This window comes from Ascaphus truei, chromosome 5 (genome assembly GCF_040206685.1).
Source record: "Ascaphus truei isolate aAscTru1 chromosome 5, aAscTru1.hap1, whole genome shotgun sequence".
In the NCBI taxonomy this organism is placed as follows: domain Eukaryota; kingdom Metazoa; phylum Chordata; class Amphibia; order Anura; family Ascaphidae; genus Ascaphus; species Ascaphus truei.
This window is the reverse complement of record NC_134487.1, coordinates 265,497,640-265,518,448: the sequence shown is the minus strand read 5'-3', so window position 1 is coordinate 265,518,448 and position 20,809 is coordinate 265,497,640. Positions and strand designations below refer to the sequence as shown.

The following is a 20,809-nucleotide window of genomic DNA, read 5'->3' as shown; positions in this document are numbered from 1 at the left end:
AAAGCAGGTACAAAAATCAACAGCGACGTTTCAGACCACACAGGGTCCTTTTTCAAGCGCCAGAGGACTGCATATTTATAGGAGGCAGGAAACTCACACATTTCACACAAAAAGCCGACATCTAACAGTGTCGTGGTCAGAGCGGGATTGGTGTCGGAAGTGCTCTAGATCAGGCGGTAAATCGTCTTATTAGCTCATAATCATTTAGATCCCGGCGCTGCGGAACTCAAGCCACCATCTTGGTATGGGGCGTTCAACTGTTCGTCGGACCCTGTGCGGTCTGAAACGTCGCTGTTGCTTTGTGTACCTGCTTTGATGCATTGATTAAATATTTTCTATTTTTTTTCCTCTAGAATGCTGTGGACTACCTCTCTCTCTGTCTCTTCTCTCTCTCTCTCTCTCTCTCTCTCTCTCTTCTCTCTTCTCTCTCTCTCTCTCTCTCTCTCTCTCTCTCTGTCTCTTCTCTCTCTCTCTCTCTCTCTCTCTCTGTAACAAATAGAAAACAATGCAAAACAAGGAAAGGAGACCCTTCTGTTTCTGAATTTCCTAAATATATGCAATATATGACATTGCAATATTGTTCCTGTTTTGGGTGAAATCATGTTTCATATTTAATTTTTGTTTCTTGACTATAACTTCTAAATGGCTGACTTCAATTCGTTGTTTTGATTTGTGTTGATTCTGTGTATTTTAAGAGGAGTGCACCGCATTGAATGATAGAGGTGAGCTGGTTCTTCTGCTCCCTGTATAGATCTGTCCATAGCTTTGTTTCCTCCCCCCCTTCCCCTTTTTGCAGTGAATAGCTGGTTCCCTCCCCCTCCCGTCTTCATTCTTGGAAAGAATAAGCTGTTCCAGAGCAACATAGTAGCTGTTTAAACACAGCAGTAAAGAATTGATCAGCCTGCTTCATAACCACGGTGTGTTGCTAAGGATTACAAGGGGAGTTTTTTTTTTTTTTTACACTGAACATTATTTGGTTTATAATTGTATTATTAAGGAGATGGATCCCCTAAGGTCGAAGCAAGCTTTAAAATGGCAAGTACTGTGTATATATTCTTGTATGGCCGTGCTTGGTTTTGAGTACTTTGAAATGTCACTGTTGTGTTTTTAAGGGATCATACTGCCTGGGACATTTGTGGGATTGAAGATAATGATTTGGGATCTGATGTGTCAAATATTTCATACTGCAGGCTTGGGTTGAGGACCATGAAACAAAAAAAGTGCAGGTGTTTTGCTGTAATCCAGATATACAATATTCTGCTTGTAAATAAACAGATTGTGTATATGTAGAGAAAGCTTATCAAGTACCTGCTACAGTAGCTATGGCTATTACTTCCAATTCATTTAAGCTGTTTTTCTCAGTGCAATTAGATACATTAGAAATGACATCTCCACATTTTTCCCCACCCCTACACAAAGTACTTTGTTCTCTGGGATGTGAAAGCAATATTAGCCTTCCTTTATTCTGAGCAATTCTCTATTATGTTAGCAGATATTATTCTAGTAACATTATTCGTGTAGCATTAATACTTGCATTATATTGTAGCTGTAGGATTGTTTTGATGCATGACAATAAAAAAAGATGACATTTCTTATTTTCGGTACAGATGCTGAAAGGGTTAAATCACTCTGTAGTAAATTACTTTTGCTGTACATTTTATTATTGCAAAAGTGCCTGTATGGGTTGTTTCCTTTCTACTGTACATGTTCCTGGTGCCAAAGTCTTGCTGGCAAGTAGAGATCTGGAGTGTGTTACAATACTGCCACTTGTCAAAGTATATTTTAATTAACATTCTGTCATATAACAACAGATTGTGTGGTGGGAGTAATATTTTCTTCTGTTGTCATAACACATACTAAATCATAAACTCCCTAACCCCACTTTTAATTCATATAATAGTTTAGTTTATGACCATTAATGCAATTATTATTATCTTGTATATTGTCTATAATAAGATAAGGGGTTTTTTTTTTTTTTTTTTTTTTTTTTTTAATGGTATGCTACAATAAAAACATATTAGAGAGTGTCCTGGTTAAAACAAAGGGAAATCTTGATTCTATATTTCCTGGATGTTTTAAGAGTAGTTAAAAAAAACATAGGTCATAAAGGTGTTTATAATGCACAGTATGCTAATTATCAGTATTTGCTTAAATCTTCAGTGAGCAGTGTATATGCCGGAGTTTTATTACATGAAATATCTCTTGACTTATTTTGGTACGTAGAAAATAATTTTTTAAGGGAAAACAGCCAGTGATTGGATACACAAAAATATATCCATAGCCAATGCAGGGCTGCATGCAATGCAATGGCTGATATGTATTCGCTCCTCCTTCATTTTCTTTCTGTTGCCAGATAGATTTTTACCATACTGTAGCTTCTCTGTCTGATGGAAAAGGAAATTACAAAACAACAAGGATTGCATCCTTTTTCCTAAGGATTAGCACTACAGCACAGCGTTCAATATGTGCTGAAAGCAGACGTCTTTTCATACCAGGCATTTCTGCAATGATTCATCCAGCAGGTTACCGTGTTCTGCAAGTAGGAATACTGCATCTCTTCCCTTTGTGGCTGCTTATACATCTTACATATGCACAGTTCCGTTACTCTATCCCTGAAGAACTGAACAGGGGAGAAATTGTTGGGAATATCGCTAAGGACCTTGGAACAGATGTAGCAAAACTAGTGGCTGCCAATCTCCAGGTACTTTCTGATTCTGATTCCCAATATTTCTCTGTAAATGTAAACAATGGGGCCATATTGGTGAACGACAGAATAGACAGAGAGCTTCTCTGTGGGCAGAGCATTACTTGTGTATTGAATCTTAAATTTGCTATTGAGAATCCAGTGGAAGTGTATCGGATTGAAGTTGAAATATTGGACATAAATGATAATTCACCCCGATTTCAGAGCGATGAGCTCACTTTAAAAATCAATGAATTGGCATCACCTGGTGCTAGATTTCTCATTCCAAATGCACAGGATCCTGATATAGGTTCTAATGCTTTGCAAGAGTATCATCTTAGTCCCAGTGAGAGTTTTGCTCTAATTGTGAAGAAGCGCACTGATGGCAGTAAATTTCCAGAGTTAATTCTTGAAAAGGCTCTGGATAGGGAACAGACAGCTGTCCACCATCTGGTGTTGAAAGCAGAGGATGGTGGCGTGCCCTGCCGATCTAGCACTATGCAAATTACTGTTATTGTCTTAGATGCCAATGATAACCACCCCGCATTTGATCAACCGTTTTATAATGTCCAATTGAAAGAAAATGCCCCCAAAAACTCCCTTGTCATAAAACTGAATGCAACAGATCTAGACGAAGGGCCAAATGGAGAAATTGAATATTTTTTCAGCAGCCACAATTCTGAAGCTTTAAGTAATATATTTCAACTTAATAAAGAAACTGGAGAAATTCGGGTACTTGGTAATTTGGATTTTGAGGAGCTTTCAGTTTATGAAATTGATATTGAAGCCAGAGATAAAGGGAGCCCTATAATGGAAGAACACTGCAGTGTAATTGTCCATATTATTGATGTAAATGACAATACTCCTGAGATGATTATAAGTGCGTTTTTCAGTTCTGTTCCAGAAGACTCACCAGCTGGGACAGTGGTGGCCGTGATTACTATAAAAGACAAAGATCATGGAGAAAATGGAAGGGTACATTGCCAACTAGACAAAAATCTCCCGTTCTCAGTAAGGGAAGATTTTGAACACCAATTTTCCTTGGTTACCAGTGATCATTTAGACCGTGAAAGTGTTTCTGAGTACCATATTACAATAACAGCCAGAGATACGGGTAATCCCCCACTCTCCACTGAGAAAGTTATATCAGTTGTAGTCTCCGATGTGAATGATAATGCACCACAGTTTGTTGAACCAGTTTATGAAGTCTTTGTCGAAGAGAATAATAAAGCTGGGGAGTTACTTTGTACTGTTTCGGCCTTGGATCCAGACTTGGACCAGAATTCCCTCCTTTCTTACTCTATTTTGCAAAATCCTAAAGAAGATTACGCTTCTTCATCTCATATTTACATCAATTTAGAAAATGGACAGATATACCTGAAGTTTCCTCTTGATTATGAGAGAATTAACTACTTCCAGTTCCAAGTAGAAGTTGCAGATGCTGGTTCTCCACCCCTCAAAAATAAGACTGTTGTGCATGTGTTTGTTTTAGATCAAAATGACAATGCCCCACTAGTTGTATTCCCTTTAGTTGGATCTAATTCAGTTGCACAATGTAAGATCCCACGTTCCACTGGACAAAATGTTATGGTGAGCAAGATATCAGCAGTAGACTATGACTCTGGTCGGAATGCATGGCTTTCATACAACGTACTTGAAGCAACAGATCCTACATTGTTCAGCATTGCCTTGAGAACTGGAGAAATAAAGACTAAACGTGCTATCCAAGATATTGATCCTACGCTTCATGAGCTCCTTCTTCTCATAAAAGATTCTGGAGAGCCTTGTTTGTCCACCTCTGTTACAGTAATGATGACGCTGGAACACAAAGATCTAGAAATCTCCCAAGGAGTAAAAGACCATTCTAAAAAGAGGAATATTTCCAGTCTAACTTTGTATCTGATCGTGTGTTTAATTGTAATTTCTGTGATTTCATTGATTGGTTTGGCAGCTCTTGGAATTAAAATTCACAAATGTGAGAACAGGAATTTTACAATCTGCTGTCGGCAAAGTCAAAGGAAGACAATGGTTACAGGGACTAAACTACAGGGAACATTCCAGCTACACCCAAGCCTTTGTAATACTATAATTGGGGTACGAGTGGATTGTGCTGGAAATATCCCATCTAATCGAAGGGTCAGAACATGTTTCTCCCCAGTCTCAGATATTAGTGAGTTTATGTTCATGAGGCCACCCCATGTCACTACTAACTCCTCTTCCCCAGGAATACTGGTTCCAGATCCTAACTTCTCCATTGGGCCCAATGAGGTGAGCTCCCAGAATTTGCCATTACATGACAGCAAAGTCAAGCAAGACCAATGTAGTTAAATATTCAATATTTCATCTTTCACGGCATCTGTGAACAGTGTGATGAACATACTGTACCTACAGCCCATTCTATCATTACAGATCATTATGCCATACAAATGCAAAGTAAATCATGCTGTCCACTTTATGGGGAAAAAACATTACGACATACGCATTTATGTGGTGATCCATATTTTTACCTGCTGAGATGTTAGAAAAAACACTCAGTCATGTATGTACTGTAAGACAAACTGGATCCTAAGCTTTTGAACTGAATTTATATTAGCCAGCAAATATAGGGAATAATATTGATTTCCTTGCAGAACAATTTTGTTGTCCACAGAATGTTGTACTGTAGGTAAAAACCAAGGCCAGTTTTGACTTATTTGTTTTGGTGATAACAGTATCTCTACCTAGTGAGTTATTACCTGGTCCATTTGAGCTTGGAATGCTGCTTATTTTACTACCAAGCAATCTTATTATTTTTCATGATCAAACAAACAGAAGTAACCGCCAAACACTTGGATTTGCTACAAATATATTTTAAAAAAGGCCAGAAATCTAGGACGGAAACAGAAGCTTTTCTTCGTATAGATCTGCTTTAAGAGTTCGTTCAGGACAGAGCATGCTGACAAAAAGCACTAAGAAGATGCAGTTAGTTGGTTGTATATTTAGCCATGGACTGTATGGGTGGGAAATCAGACGTAAAATCGTTACCTTTCATTAAGGGGTCGGCTTTCTGGTCAAGATCAACATTCCATCTGTGAAGATCACAAATCATTCATGGAGAACATTTTCAAATATTCATCTTGCAGTGTGTGTGTTGTGTCCGCTTGCAGCTGCTAAAGTTGGTTGATGAGATTTTGTTTATGAATAGATTGATTCCCATTTGTTTGCTGAGCCTCCAGCTGGTTATGGAAAGACTGCTAGAGTTACATCTTGTTAAAGTTGAAATATTTGATATAACTCACCTTTTGTTTTGAAACAACAACCTTTGTGGTAATTGAATTTGTTAGTCCAAGTTGCCCATTTTTCTTTGCCTGAAATAGCTATGGAGAAAGTTTTTGATAGAGGGTTAATAGCTGTCTATTTGCTAATGGTGGAAATCCTGCCAAATCAGGGAATCTTTGGTAAAGCTAAAAATCCTAAACGTTATTATAAGTCTCTCAGTTTGTGACCCATATAACTACATTGCTAAAAATCATATCCTTTTATAAAAACTCCTGTAATAATCCAATGATATGCTATTGATGTAGATGAAGGTTCAGATGGGAACTTAAGTATTTGTTTTAAATGAATAATAAAAACACAGGAGAGACTAACCCTAAAGTTAAACTGATTATAGACAGAGGGTCTAATTAAAGTGGAAATTATTAATGTCAATATAAGCACCGTTCTTCTTCTGGGACAGTGAAGCCATTAATAAATGTGAAGAATAATGACGCTGGATCAAATTGGGAAGGCCAACTCCACCTAGTGAATGATGTCACAATTAAGCCTCAAGTGTTCTTCTAGATCCAGGGGGAGCATCGTAACACTGTTATTTCGTATTAACTTATTGCACTATTCATTGATTGCAATGTGTATTATATAAAGTCACATATAATTTTATGTCACTTGAATCACTGCTTCTATCACGTTGGTTGTACAGGGAGCGCCTATATATTCTTTTCAGCTTATTGTTTGTATACAATTAAGCTTCAGCCTTCTTTTAATAATCATTCACTTTTCAGTGATGTCATCCATGATTATAGAAAGGTTCATGAGTATGACATCAACACAATTGTTGACAAGCAACACAATTTGCATGTCCTACTCTACCTACCCAGAAATATATATATTTCTCCAGATGTTTGATGTACATGGAAATGCAGGAACATCAGTATTGTTCATGGCCCAGAAAATAATAAACCAAGATCTTCTGTCTATCAGCTTCTTATCCTGACGTGGGCAATGTCTAAACGTTCTTATGTCATACTGCACCGGGACTTCCCACGTTAAGCTTTATTGTACACTAGTTACAAAAATGGAATAATAAACATTATGTAGTGTATTGACTATGAAACATATTTTAGATAATAGTATGGGTGAAAGACTTAAGAAATCCTCCATCGAACATTAAAACATTGAGCGATTGTAACCCATTCAAAATGGATCCTCCATCTGTGCAAATTAGAAACTCTTAATGAGCAATAACACATTGAAAGTTACAGCACACAGACTTGTAGGAATAGTAGTAGTAAGGCAATGGTCCACGTTGCACTGCAGGCTCTGCAGCTATGGAGGTTCAGTAGAGGATGAAAGATTACCAGACTTTGTCAGGTCCTGGAACATACTCAAGCAATGTTCTTTACACTTAATTCTTTGCCTGATTAGTCCCTATCCCCAATTGATATATTTGTTGCCCCTTTTATTAAGTGCCTTAAAAAAATGCAGTATCCACAGGGGAATTTGAGGAAAATGCACCAGCAAAATGCCAGAAATGTGAAATAAAAGTGGCCTTATGAAATACATTTAAATAGTTGCCACTGTTTTCAGTGTCTTGTTATAAGATTTGATGTCCCCTATATCGGAGTATAGAGACATTATATTTGTAAATCCTTTTGTTGAGTCTATAAGCCAGATAAATGTACAAGCATCTTGTGAAGACCCTTTGATGGGGTAAGAAATGTGTGATTCATGTGATTATTCATTTTACACTTTTTTATGTGATTTAAATGACATTCCATTTCTATGTGCCATCCATCTATAATAAAGCATTTTCACATTATTTTTCTTTGTGTCAGATGTAGAGATGTGTGTGTGTGTGTGTGTGTGTGTGTGTGTGTGTGTGTGTGTGTGTGTTTGTGTGTGTGTGTGTGTGTGTGTGTGTGTGTGTGTGTGTGTGTGTGTGTGTGTGTGTGTGTGTGTGTGTGTGTGTGTGTGTGTGTGTGTGTGTGTGTGACATTATTCCTTTCATCATCTCTAATTTATTTTTTAGACATTAATACTGCTGCAATCCATTTATCATTAGAAAAAAGTAACTAAGTAGTAACTTAATAGTAACAGAGCCTACTACATGAAACGTCTGCAGGTGTTATGAGAGTAGAACCAAATAGGCCACAGGCATGTAGCGATCGGAAATAAACAGTTATCGAAAAGCGAAATTATAAATTGGTTCGCTAAACCAACCTTAAATTGTTTAGGATACATGCAATGGTGCATGTTTGCTATGTGTATTATAAAGAAGATAAGTCTTATAAATGTTTGTCTTTTAGTTAGAAGAAATGTTTACATGTGTAAAGAGGATTCTGTTTAATTTGCCACCTACAAATGCAACTAGAATAGTTTTAGATTAGAATCAAAATCTCTTATGAAAATATTTGCTGTTAAAAGTTTGTCTATGTATTTAATGGATCATGGAGAGACAATGTTTACTTGAAACAAACTAAGATGTTTTTCTTGCAGCTTTGGTTCTGGTGTAGATAGAGCACAGTACCACATGAAGCCATATGATGACAGCGTTAGCGTCCATATATATTTCTTTCTTACGCTAGCATCGGGTCTTACAAAGTATTTGCTGGTGGTTATATGGTATGGTCATCCTTTAATAAAATGCTTGTGCTGTGTACCGCAGTTCATTCACTTTACTAAACGGTGTTATGCCACAAAGGATTTTTCAGTAAGACTCCTTACAGCCCATACAAGTGAACGGGATAGAATGAGTCTTCTGGTGTTGTAAGATGTATTTTTGTGGCAGAGAACTGCTTGGTAAATATGAACCATTACATTATAATACCTAATTCACTGCATGAAATGTAAGTTCTCAATAAGAGGGAGGATTCTTGTGTGTAAGGCAATTTCCCATAAAGTAGCAGATCATGGCTTGTCACCCAACTGACAAATGACTTTATCTACTTTACATATGTTTCATTTACTAAACATTTAGGTTGCTGACTGTTCCGGAAGGATTTATTACACCAGTATATTTTTACTATACCCAGCATTATCCTGATCAATTGATAACTTATCTTATTACATCTCCACCATGTGGTTATGTCATGGTAATATCTTGCTCTGATTGGCAGCTTGGACACATTGTAAGAACGTAGGTGTGCAGCTGTAAACACGCTTTATCTTTAATGAACAGTTACTTATAAATACTGTATGTCAATGTGACAGACTTCTGAACAGTAGAAAGCTGCATCAAGTTAATATGTTGTAGGAAACAATCTGCATTAATTTCTGCACATCTACTTGCTAAAAACCTGGCGAGGGAGAGGTTAATCGAAGTATGCAGAACCGGGGCAATACAGGCAGAAACATAACGTGTTAGGTGTGATATTTAAAGCTGAAGTCCATAATATGCAATGAAAATAACTTAAACTAAAATGTCAATGTCGGTCATTAAAAGCATAAAGTCTATACCCGTGTATACAAACCTCGGGCGAATGGGAGGTTATTGCTTGTACAGCTATTTAAATCCTCTTTAAAAACCAGGAAATCAGAGGGGGGTTAATTAGAGAAGGTTGCTGCTTTAATTTTATGGATCCTCACAAACTCTTGTATCTTTTATTTTCATTCAGTCTAAAAAGGTCTTAAAGGCGCAATCCAAGCACTTTTAATTTTTTTTTATCCAGGATTGAAGAAGGGGGTCCCCCCCGGAAATGAACCCCATTAATTTCAGCTCATGAGAACCCCCTGCTTCCGAAGATACTTACCTCGGTTGTAGGTCCCAGTAGCCTTCTCCGGCTGAGCTAGCCGGGGTTTAAAGTTTAAAGCTATGGCGTCAGGCGGGCCAATAGGAAGGCGAACCAGATGATGTCACAGCCTCTTATTGGCCTGCATGACGCAGGAGCTTTGAAATGCAGCCATAATGGGAACCCTGGTAGCCGAGCGAAGTGGTTACCGGCACCTCCTATGGAGGTAAGTATCTCCAAAAACAGGGGGTCCCAAAAACTGAAATTAATGGGGTTCAGCTCCGGAAACCCCCTGCTTCAATCCTTTGTAAAAACAACCAAAAAAACATGAATGCAAAAAAAAAAAAATTGCTTGGATTGCCGCTTCAAACTATAAAAATGATTGATAATTATATTTTCTTGTTAAACATCTGTTGCCTGATTCCCAATTTTATTTATTATTGCATTTTTTGGCATCCAATGAAATAGTTTTCCCAAAACAAACTCCACACATATTCGGACGGTTATGGATTTGTTTAATTTACAAATATGAAGGACTATTATTAGTTTATTAGGCAGGAGGACTGAACAATTATTTTATTTCAGAAGCGACAAAAAAGGACTTGTTCATTATGTACATTAATACAAAAGTCTTACTTGATTCTTGAAAATCCTTTTTTTTTTTTTTTGCACTGTGCTTAAATGCTTACTCTGTTGCTTGTCAAGAATGTATTCTAATCGAAGGCTGCGCAAACTTATTTTGCTGCACTCCCCCTGCCTTGCTCCCTCCGTTCCTGCGCCCCCCCCCTTACCTCGCGCAGCGTCAAATGACGCAGTGGGGTCGTGTGACCTCACACGACCCGCTGTGTCATTTGACACCACGTTGCCATGGTCACGCATCCCGAATCCGGCTGAATCTCGGTAAGTAGAGGTTACAGAGGCCTTGCGCGGTCCCCCGGCATTTAATTTAATTGTCTCAGGGAAGAGTGCGGGACTTCTGCAACCACCCACGCCCCCCCAAACAAAATCTCGTGCCCCCCCCCAGTTTGCGCACCGCTGTTCTAGTCTATGTGTAAGCCCAGACATTTTCTATTTTTAAACAAGCATGAAGAAAAATCATTATTCTATTTATTTTATCTTTTTCCTCTACTTGCATTTGGATTGAAGACAAAGAAAAGAGAAGCTATGAAAAGTAAAAGGAGCCAATCTTAATGTGTTTCCTTGGTGTGTAGATACAAAAGCACAATTAAACAAAATCATATTCTGTATCCTTCAGCAGGCACAAGCTAACGTGGACTGGCATTTCTCACAGGCGCAACGACCCGGGCCCAGTGGGTAAGTAAATAGTGATTTTAATTTAATGATCACATGGATGTAATATAATTATTTGCAGATTGCTGTGTGTGCTGTTCGTTGTAAAAGCTGCTTACAGCAGTCCTCAGTTATCCAACGGCATCCGTTCTATAGTAGCGTTGGATAATGAAACCGTTGTAAAGTGAGTCCCATGTTAATCAGTGGCGGTGAGCGTTGGATAACACATTCAGGCGTCGAAAAACAGCCCATAGGGTTGCATTGTAAAGTGAAACGTTGGATAACGAGGACTAACTGTATTTAGATGTTGTTTCATCCATAGCTTGAACATTCCAGTTAACATACAACATTCCATAGCATGGGGACTATAGACTGTATCACTGTGTAACAGTTTAGATATTTATTTTATTTATTTATAAAAAAAAATATTTTACCAGGAAGTAAAATATCATAAACAAATGCAGTCAAGCAGTATTACCAGGAAGTAATACATTGAGAGTTACTGTACGTCACGTTTTCAAGTATGTCCTGGGCACAGAGTTTTGATGACAGGTACATGGTTACAAATACACGGTAACATTAGGTGAACAGGGTTATACATTATATATAAAGACATTGCATGAACAGTTAAGGATAAAATATGTGATAGGCGTATGAAACAGTTACAGACCAGATTAAAATGTGAGATGGCTTTAGTTTTGAAAGAACTTAGACTGGTGGCGGCTTTGAGAGTCTCAGGTAGATATCTCCTGCCATGCACAATGGGTCACATTTACCAAATCTAAATCAGAATAACATTTCTAAATATGGCCAATACATGACAATTGAATTTGACAGCAGATAAGAAACACTTGTCCCATGTTCCGATCTACTATAAAAGCTCACTCCTTATTTGATTCTTGACTTTCCATTCGTAAACTATCTTAGTAGTCTTCTCAGGCTCAGGAACCTACTGTATTGCCTGGAATCCGCCATTACATTTTTTGGAGACACCTCACAAACCCCCTGTTGGGAATCACTGCTCAAATGTACCTAAATTATTCAAATTTATGCTTATCCATCCTGGAGCATTAACCCTGTTGCAGATCTTTGTGTCGTCTTCAAAGAGGCCTACTTTCCCCTCCAGACCATTTGTAATGTCACTAATAAAAAATATTAAAGAGCACTGGTCCCAGTACAAATCCCTGAGGTACTCAACTGGTTACTTTCCCCTCCTCTGAATGCACTTCTTTTACCCCAACTCTCTGCGTCTATTCTTTAAACAATGTCTTATTCCCTCCACTAACTTAGAGTCCAATCCTTAGCATTGTAACTTGGACATTAGTATTTTATCTGGAACAGTGTCAAAGGCCTTACTAAATTCTAGGTAAGATACATCTACTGCTCCACACTGATCTAATATCGTAGTCACCCAGTCAAAAAAATCAATTAGGTTTGAAATGCTTCTTACATTAGAAACATTAAAAATTTCTTTAAAACATTTTCTCATAGTACAGAACTGATTATATTAAAAAAAAAACACACATGTAGGATATTGCTTGAAATGCTGCTTTAAATCATTTCCCATGTCTGATGTCATGTCAAAATCATCCTCTGTCTTTATGCTAAGCCACACTGATTGATGATCACTAGAACCAAAGTTCTCACTCACAAATACATCTGATACTCTGTCCCTATTGGTAAGTATTAAGTTCAGTATTGCTTCCTTGCGACTGGGCTCCCTCACCAATTGCTTGAGATACCCCTTGCAAGCAATTAAGGATGTCCCTGCTTCTGCCGGAACCTGCAAGAGACACAACTGGTAGATGAAGTCTCCACACACAATACAACACAACACACACATACATTCTTTTTAAATCATGAGTCTACACATATTGTATTCTCCTATTTGCTTTGTTGTTTTTTTTATTGGAAATATTGTTATGTTAATGGGGTGTCTTTAGGGTCCAACCTGCAGAGGAAGCTGGAGTGTGGCCAAACAACCCGGTTGAAACAGAGAGACTTCAGGCGATGATCTTAGCATCTGCAAACGGTTAGTTTTCAAAAGCAGGAACTGTGGAAGACATGAATTATACCATTTTGCATGATAAGTTTAACAAAACTTTGTCAAATTAAGCCAGAAATGTATTTACTTACTGAAATCAGAGCAATGATGCCACAATGCAGTTGTAGAAAGCAGAATGCAGTTTACATTGTACAATTACTGTTCTGTTGACATTTTTAGCATCGTGTTTTCTACATGGTTGGTTTCAGGATTAGACATTAAGTACAGGGCCGCCGACAGGGGGAGCACAGGGATATCTGTACTGGGCCTAGCGGCAGAGGGAGGCCTGCACCAGCGGTCCGAACATAGAAGTTGGGCCCCACTGGAAGAAGGGATAGAACGAGAGAGAGGGGGGGAGAGGAAAGAGAGAAGGGGAAGAGTGAGAGTGTGAAAGGGGTGGAGGGGGAAGGAGAGTGGGAGACAGAAAGGGGTGAGGGGGGGAGAGTGTAAGAAAGGGGTGGGTAGGAGAGAGAGAGACGGTGAGGGGGAAAGTATGAGAGAGAGAGCGTTGGGGGGAGATTGTGACAGAGCCGGGGGGGGGGGGGGAGATTGTGACAGAGAAGGGTGGGGGAAGGAGTGAGAGAGAGGGGTGAGGGGCAGGAGTGAGAGAGAGGGGTAAGGGGCAGTGTGAGAGGTGTGGGGGAGTGAGAGAAAGAGGGGGAAGGAGAATGGGAGAGAGAAAGGGGTGCGGGGGGAGTGTAAGAAAGGGGTGGGGAGGAGAGAGAGAGGCGGGTGAGGGGGAAAGTATGAGAGAGAGCGGTGGGGGAAGATTGTAACAGAGAAGGGTGGGGGCAGGAGTGAGAGAGAGTGGTGAGGGGCATTGTGAGAGGGGCGGGGGAGTGTGAGAGAAAGGGGTGGGGGCAAGTATGAGAGAGGGGTGGGTGTGTGAGAGAGAGGGGTGGGAGGAAGTGTGTGAGAGAGGGGTAGAGAGGAAGTATGTATGAGGGAGAGGGAAAACTCTCAGGGCCGTCAACAGGGGGGAGAGCGGACACTGTAGTCCTAGGCCATGGTAAAGCTGTTGGCGGCCCTGCTGCAGCCGCCTGCACTCGGTACCGATGGACCTTGCTGCAGATCACTGAAGCCGTTAAAGCTGCAGATACTTTGTGTAGTGCTAGTTCAAAGTTTGAAAGTACTGTATATTGGTTCTACTCGGCATCTATTTAGCAACTCTCCTTTGATATCAGTGTCAATTGATGAAAGAGACTATCCCTCCACTATATCAAGGTGCATATATCTTCAGTTTGATGCATATAGCCAATCTTGATAGCGTGCTTAGTATAATCAACTTTGCAGTCCTTTATCAGGCCCTCCAGGAAGTAATCCCACAGAGGCAACCAAACTATTAATTCCAATAAATCCCTTCAGTTTTTAGTGATGCCTGATTTGTTATAATATTATTTCAAAGCCACTATTTCACTATATTACTATTTCAAGCTGTGCCTGCACATGCATCGTTTGTTCACTTCAGTAGGGTACAGTCAGTGAAATAACATTAATTGCAGCTAAATGTCAGTCATTTAAAAGTGCGAGATATTGCACCCTGATCCGGCGTTAACTGCTATTCCAAGTCAATGGCAGTTAATGCAGATTTAGTAAATTATTCCAGCCTTTAAGGCAGGGGTGCTCAACTCCAGTCCTCAATCCCCCCCAACCCCCCCCCCCCCCCCCAGCAGGTCAGGTTTTCAGGATATCCCTGCTTCAGCACAGGTGGCTCAATCGAAAACAACGTCGGAGCTACCTGTGCTGAAACAGGGACTGACTGGTCCACCTGTGCTGAAGCAGGGACTGACTGATCCATCTGTGCTGAAGCTGGGACTGATTGAGCCACCTGTGCTTAATCTGGAATATCCTTAAAACATTATTTGGGGGGGTGGGGGGCATGATTACTGGAGTTGAGCACCCCCTGCTCTACTAAAGACCTCTAGGTGTGAGGAGCTTTGCAGCCATATTAATTTTAGGTTTCTGGCACATTTTTGAATAAAATACACAGTTTCAAGAATCAGTGAGAGGAAAACTAGAGAGGGGAAAACTGCCATTTTTTTTTAACACTGTTGTGAAGAACTGATTAAAAATGAAGATGCTTGGAAACCTGCACACGTACCAGCTTCTCACCAAATTTGGCATTTGTGAAATCCCCAGAGTTCTAAAATAACCACCGTTAATGTTTTTATCAAATGTAAAAATTAGCAAATATTAGAAAACACGAAAAAACAAATGTGAAAAAGAAATGTTTTGAAAATATTCAAAAAAAACAACGAGGCAGCGTTATCGCCGCGAACAAAAGCAGCAAATAGTTTGTGCGGCAACATTGGACCATGTCACTCACATTTTTGATCCTGAAAGTTACTTCAATGTTCACAGTAAATAAAAATACCACCAGTGGTACATTTGTATGTCTCAGTCAGGTCTGCAAACCTGCCTTTCCCCATTATCGCTTACCAAACAGTGCTTGCACTGCAGCCAGGGATTCTGGGTAATGACATGCAAATGAGCATAGGGAGTCACTGTACTTCTTGTCCATTTTAACATGGACCCCTATAAGCTTGTGCCGTATTGCACAGCTTTTCAGCACAGCCTGGGTTAAAGAAGTGCAAAGCTAGTAAACCTGCTCACAGAGCTTTTTCAGCTTTTTGGATCTCATCAGTGTTAAGTTGGTTGCTGGCTATGCAACGTGAAGCTGTACGTGGCTATAACTTTTTTTTAATGTTTCTTCAATATTCACAACAATTCCAATTTATTTATTTTCAAATTAAACAAAAAACCTGCGACATGAATTTTGGCGCATTCACCCATCTCTAATACGAACAACACTGCCGCATCTAAAGAACATTTAACCCTATCAGAAAGGCAATGATCATTATCAGACTTAAAAATATATGTTAAGCAACGGCGCCTGTAACTTATTTAACTTTCGCAGTTCATAACTCCTTCATGGAAAATGTAACATTTGCATTGCAATGATAATCCAAGTTCTGTCACCCAGTTATTTTTTTATTGTTAACAATGAAATCCTCCTCCTATGTTTTTTTTTTTTTTGCCATGTTAACTTGTAGAAGCTGCTGAAAGTTCAAACCTTGGAGCAGGAACAGGTACTATGGGTCTTGGCGCCTGCTATGGACCTCAGTTCACCCTGCAACATGTCCCAGACTACAGGCAAAACATCTACATTCCGGGAACTGCTACACTCACCAATGCTGCTGGGAAGCCTGATGGAAAGGCACCTGCAGGCGGAAACAAGAAGAAGTCTGGAAAAAAGAAGAAGAAATAACAATCTATAGCAATGGGCGGCTTACACCATCAGGGCGGAATTGTTTGACCCCCAGCCAAAAATCCCCTGTTGGCTGTCATCTTTGCAAAGAAAAAGAATATGAATTAGGAGCATGTTTGTCATTAAAAGAGCGGGTTGCATTTTGTTTCTGCAAATAGAACTTATGACGGCAACATAAAAGTAGAAATTAAAAATGATTGCCCTGGTCTCCAATATATAAGCCAATGTTTTGTACTTGTGCAGTGGTAATTGCATAGTGGATGGTATATACTGTATATTTAAAGAATGAAGTTGTTACTGAAAAGGGGTTTCCTATTTCTAAAATGCGTATTATGTCAAATACAATTTATAAGCATTTCAGAAATGTCAATCAGCTTTTCAACATTCTTAGGACTTTCTTTAGGTCTGAAACCAAGTATTTTCTTTGTATTGTCTTTTAGGGGTTCTTCATACAGTAGATTCAATTTTAATGTACACAGCTTCCGAAACCTCGTAGGTATCTTCTTCAAGTGTACAGAGGTTTGGAACTTCACTGTACCTACGGGCTACGGTACCTACGAGGTTTCAAAAACTCTATACACTAGAATTTCATCGATGAAGAACTCTGTTGGTCCACTAAAAGGTATCATAACCTACAACAAATCTGCATTTATTCAGGACCGACACAGCTTCTAGACCTTTGAAGTGTCAAATTGTATAATTATGGACATAGTTATGAGTTAAAGCTGCAGTTCAGGCTCCCGTTTTTTTTTTTTTTAGTTTTTTTTTTTTTTAGTTTTTTTTTTTACTTCAATACTTTCTGTTTTGCAATCTCTACTTACCTAAAAAAAAAAACTGCATAGCTGCCGGTCAATTCGTTCTCCGTCTATTGATCGGTAAAGTTTAGCGACATCTTTAAATATGGGGAATGTAAATCGTTGCTATAGGAACAAGCATACTTGTTAAAATAGCATACAAGAAAATTGGTCTTTCAAAGTAGTTTTTTTTTTAAACAGAAAATGCTAAAAGTATTTTTTCTTACTACAGAACTGATTTATTAAAAAAAAAACCACACATGCAGGATATTGACTGAACTGCAGCTTTAATATGGAGTTAGGACGAGCACAAGTTCTATCGACAGAAATAATCCCCTTAACTTCTTTCATCTGTATCCGAGAGGCCTACTCTTTCATTTACAGAAATACATCATACGCTCCTTCGATAGTTAAAACGGTTAAAGAAAGAAATGTAAGCGTTTTTGTTTGTTTATTATTATTTTTTTTTTAAATAGCAGAATAAGTAGCATCAACTCGACAAAAAAACAAAGATAAGCAATTTTGAGAAGAGGATTCAAAGTGAGGAAATTGCGCTTACCCACTCAAATGTGTCAAATATGCATTAGTGATGGGCAGGGTATAAATAGTGTACTTTTTTGATGTTTTGATCTTTTTCTAGTATAAAAATATGATTGGAAGTTGGAGCCCTCAATTAGTGTGTTGGGAGTTATCGCCTAAGATCTGGAAAGAATACTACATATTGTGTCTAAAGTGAAAGCAGTCAGCCTGTTTCTATCTGGAGATTTTTTTTTACATAACTGTACAGAGAACTGCATGCAGAAAATTCATATAGTGTTCACAGTTGCATTGGAACTAGAGCCTTTTTTTGCATGTCCAGAATCTAGCATGGGGTTATTCGTTCTCTACATAGAGTGGCAAATACATGAGCCGCTTTAATACAGGACAAGGGATAGGTACGTAGTTCATACACTGACATGGGGAAGTGGATGCAGATCAAGCAAGACATTAAGAATAATGCTACAGTACATTCTATAAACTATTCTACATACGCACGAAAGACAGAACCCTATGTAGGGCACTCTTAAAGATGGACCCCCTTGGGTGCGCTACATAGGGTGCTTTCTATTGCGTGTATGTGTTTAACTTCTCCCACAGTTGCACCCCTCCGCTACCATAACAAAACAAATATTTGATTAAGTGGAGGAGGGCCTCTATTGTGCTGTTGTATATAAACACTACTGGTAATTTGTCTCCACTATCGTGGCTGTCAGAAGTATGTAAATGAGTAACATATTACGGTTAAATAAAGCTGAATTTAAAGAGTGAAAATCTGAAAGACCATTGATACTGGGAACACTACAGAGTGAAATCTACTCCGAATAACTTGACAGAACAGCATTATGTTGGAATGTCGAGTCGCTGACTGGTTTGGTTATGGTTTATCATCAAGCACAGGGATGCGCAAAGTTTTCTCCCTGCGCCCCCGCCAGCTTCCCCCCCACCTCTGCTCGGCTCCAGCGTCAAATGACGCCGTGGGGTCATGTGACACCACGTTGCCATGGCAACGTCACATGACCCCGCTGCGTCACCTGCCGCCGGGTTACCATGGCAACGTTTCGCCAAAGACCTGGTCGGAGAAGTTACAGATGCCCCACGCAGTCCCCCGGCATTTAATTTAAATGTCTAGGGGGAGAGCGCGGGACCTCTGTACCCGCCCGCGTCCCCCCCCCCATGAAAATCTCAGCATGCGCTCCCCCCAGTTTGCGCACCCCTGATCTAGCACATACCTTATTCTGAGTTGGCCTTTGCAAATATGGGACTAAGTTTATATCCGAGTTGAGCCTGTAACTTTATTTGAGATCTCTAGGTAAAAAGAAACCATGGGGTGTGTAAACAAATAGTAGGATCAATAAATCATGTATGATTTGACCTATATCATTGACAATTGTAGTGATTAAGCCAACCAGTTTTTTATGCATACATCTAATCTGTAGAAGGATGCGTGGTAGGTGAGCATTAAGCTGATGAAATAGTCCAAAATGGGTAGATATGCTTATCCAACAGGACCTACATGTCAAGTCACATACATGGCTAAAATAAGTCACCCTATCCCTTCCAGAATTGGGTTGAATAAGATTTTTGCTAAAACTGCACTTTTTTTAAATCAAGTTCTTGTGTTTTTTTTATTACCTTGTTTTTGTTATTGCTTATAAGGCAGTTACAGTTAACTTTTGCACAAACTTTACCTATTGCTCTTCTTTACGGAAAATTTACCATCTTTTGTATTACAGTTATAGACGTTTAAAGTGCCTCTCTTCAGTATGCCAGCAAAGGAGGAAAAGACAAAGGATGAGCTAGTAGGAAAATGACTAGAAAACAGTAGTAAAATAACATTTCCACTTATGTGATTAGCTTTCTTGAGATTAGTGGCTTTTGAGACCTTTAAAGTCATACTCGGTACGTGACGACCCCTCCGACAGCATCAAAGTTGTGTATTTGCCAGGTTGCTGCTCCGGACAATGAAGCAGCCCAGCCTATAATTTTATTCACGAAAGCATTTTACACTAGTGTATGTTGTACTGTGTTAACTCTATAGGGCCAGTCTATGGAAAAAATATACCAACCCCCATCACCTCCCCCAGGGTACTGTAATAGTAACAGTTTAAACTGTTTGCAATGTAAGTAAGGCCGTCATGTGGGTAGTTTAGCAGTAAATATATTTTATGGTTTTATTTAAATTTTTTAAGCAAAACCTGTATTGTAGTGTTGCTACCATTGTGTAGTCGTGATTTTTTCTTTTTGTGCTAAAAACGAGCTTGTGGTTGGCAATATCCTGAGTTCCTCTCAATTTTACTGTGTGGCTTGTGACGTAAATCTACATGAAACAAAAAATGCACCTGTACTTTCAGTGTGTCTTAAAATGAACTCTACTTATACATTATATGTATATGCTTACACCCTCAATGTAAACCATCCTCATTGTACTACATGCAAGTTTTATACTCTAATATTTCTATTGCTTTTTTTCCCCCTCTGGGGAAAAAATAAAATGTTTTCTTCAAAATAATTGTGTCTTTGATCCTTCATGTAGAGCTTTATAATAAAATATGATGTGCACACCCAGATCGTTTTAAATGATAGAAAGAGGATAATAGGAGCAGGATATACTGAATTAATGCTACAATACATTCTATACTACATACCCACAAATGACAGAACGCTCTCCGCCATAAAACACTTCTCCTACCATTTTTATTAAAATGTTTTATTCAGAATATTTCAACAAACTTTAAAAAATAAAAAATGAATTCCAAATGGCTAACTCAGAACAGCATGATATCAAGGGATGAATAATGCATCTCATTTGAAAAAGGAGGTAGGGAGGCAGGTGCTTTTGTTAAATTAACCTCCAGTAACTTTGCATCTGCAAATGCATTGTATTATTTTATTGTGTCATCTCTTTTAGGGTAGATAGAAAATACTAAGTAATTGAATAGACAAAGAAGCAGCCCCCCCAAAAAACGGATGATCCTATAACCCAGCAATATCTGCAGAGCAGACGCTGTGTCTATTTTTGGATTGGGCCTCATTCATCTGTATGGACACTAAGTATCTATTGCGACCTCTAGTGGCCGCTGTAACACATGCAGCCTGCTGAAGTCTGCCTGCTTTTCACCTGGCAATTAGTGACGCGGGGTGAGGGAGTCGCTTTGGCGGCGCACTGCTGGGGATGCTGCTGAGAGGGTTACGTATTTCCGGAGC

General features: G+C 39.1%; 1 protein-coding gene across 3 annotated transcripts; it reads left to right on the top strand.

Moving 5' to 3' along the window:
- The first annotated feature begins 921 nt into the window (after positions 1–921).
- On the top strand, positions 922–20,046 carry LOC142495898 (protocadherin gamma-A4-like). Of its 3 annotated transcripts, none has more exons than XM_075601996.1 (4): positions 922–1,035; positions 10,925–10,983; positions 12,903–12,991; positions 16,057–20,046. In XM_075601996.1, exons 1-4 carry the CDS (start codon positions 1,033–1,035, stop codon positions 16,269–16,271), a joined length of 366 nt encoding a protein of 121 aa, XP_075458111.1. In that variant the 5' UTR covers positions 922–1,032; the 3' UTR covers positions 16,272–20,046. The 3 variants fall into 3 exon arrangements, with proteins under 3 accessions (XP_075458111.1, XP_075458110.1, XP_075458109.1); XM_075601995.1 differs by lacking the exon at positions 922–1,035 and adding an exon at positions 2,328–2,701; XM_075601994.1 differs by lacking the exon at positions 922–1,035 and adding an exon at positions 2,328–4,951.
- The last annotated feature ends 763 nt before the right edge of the window (positions 20,047–20,809 follow it).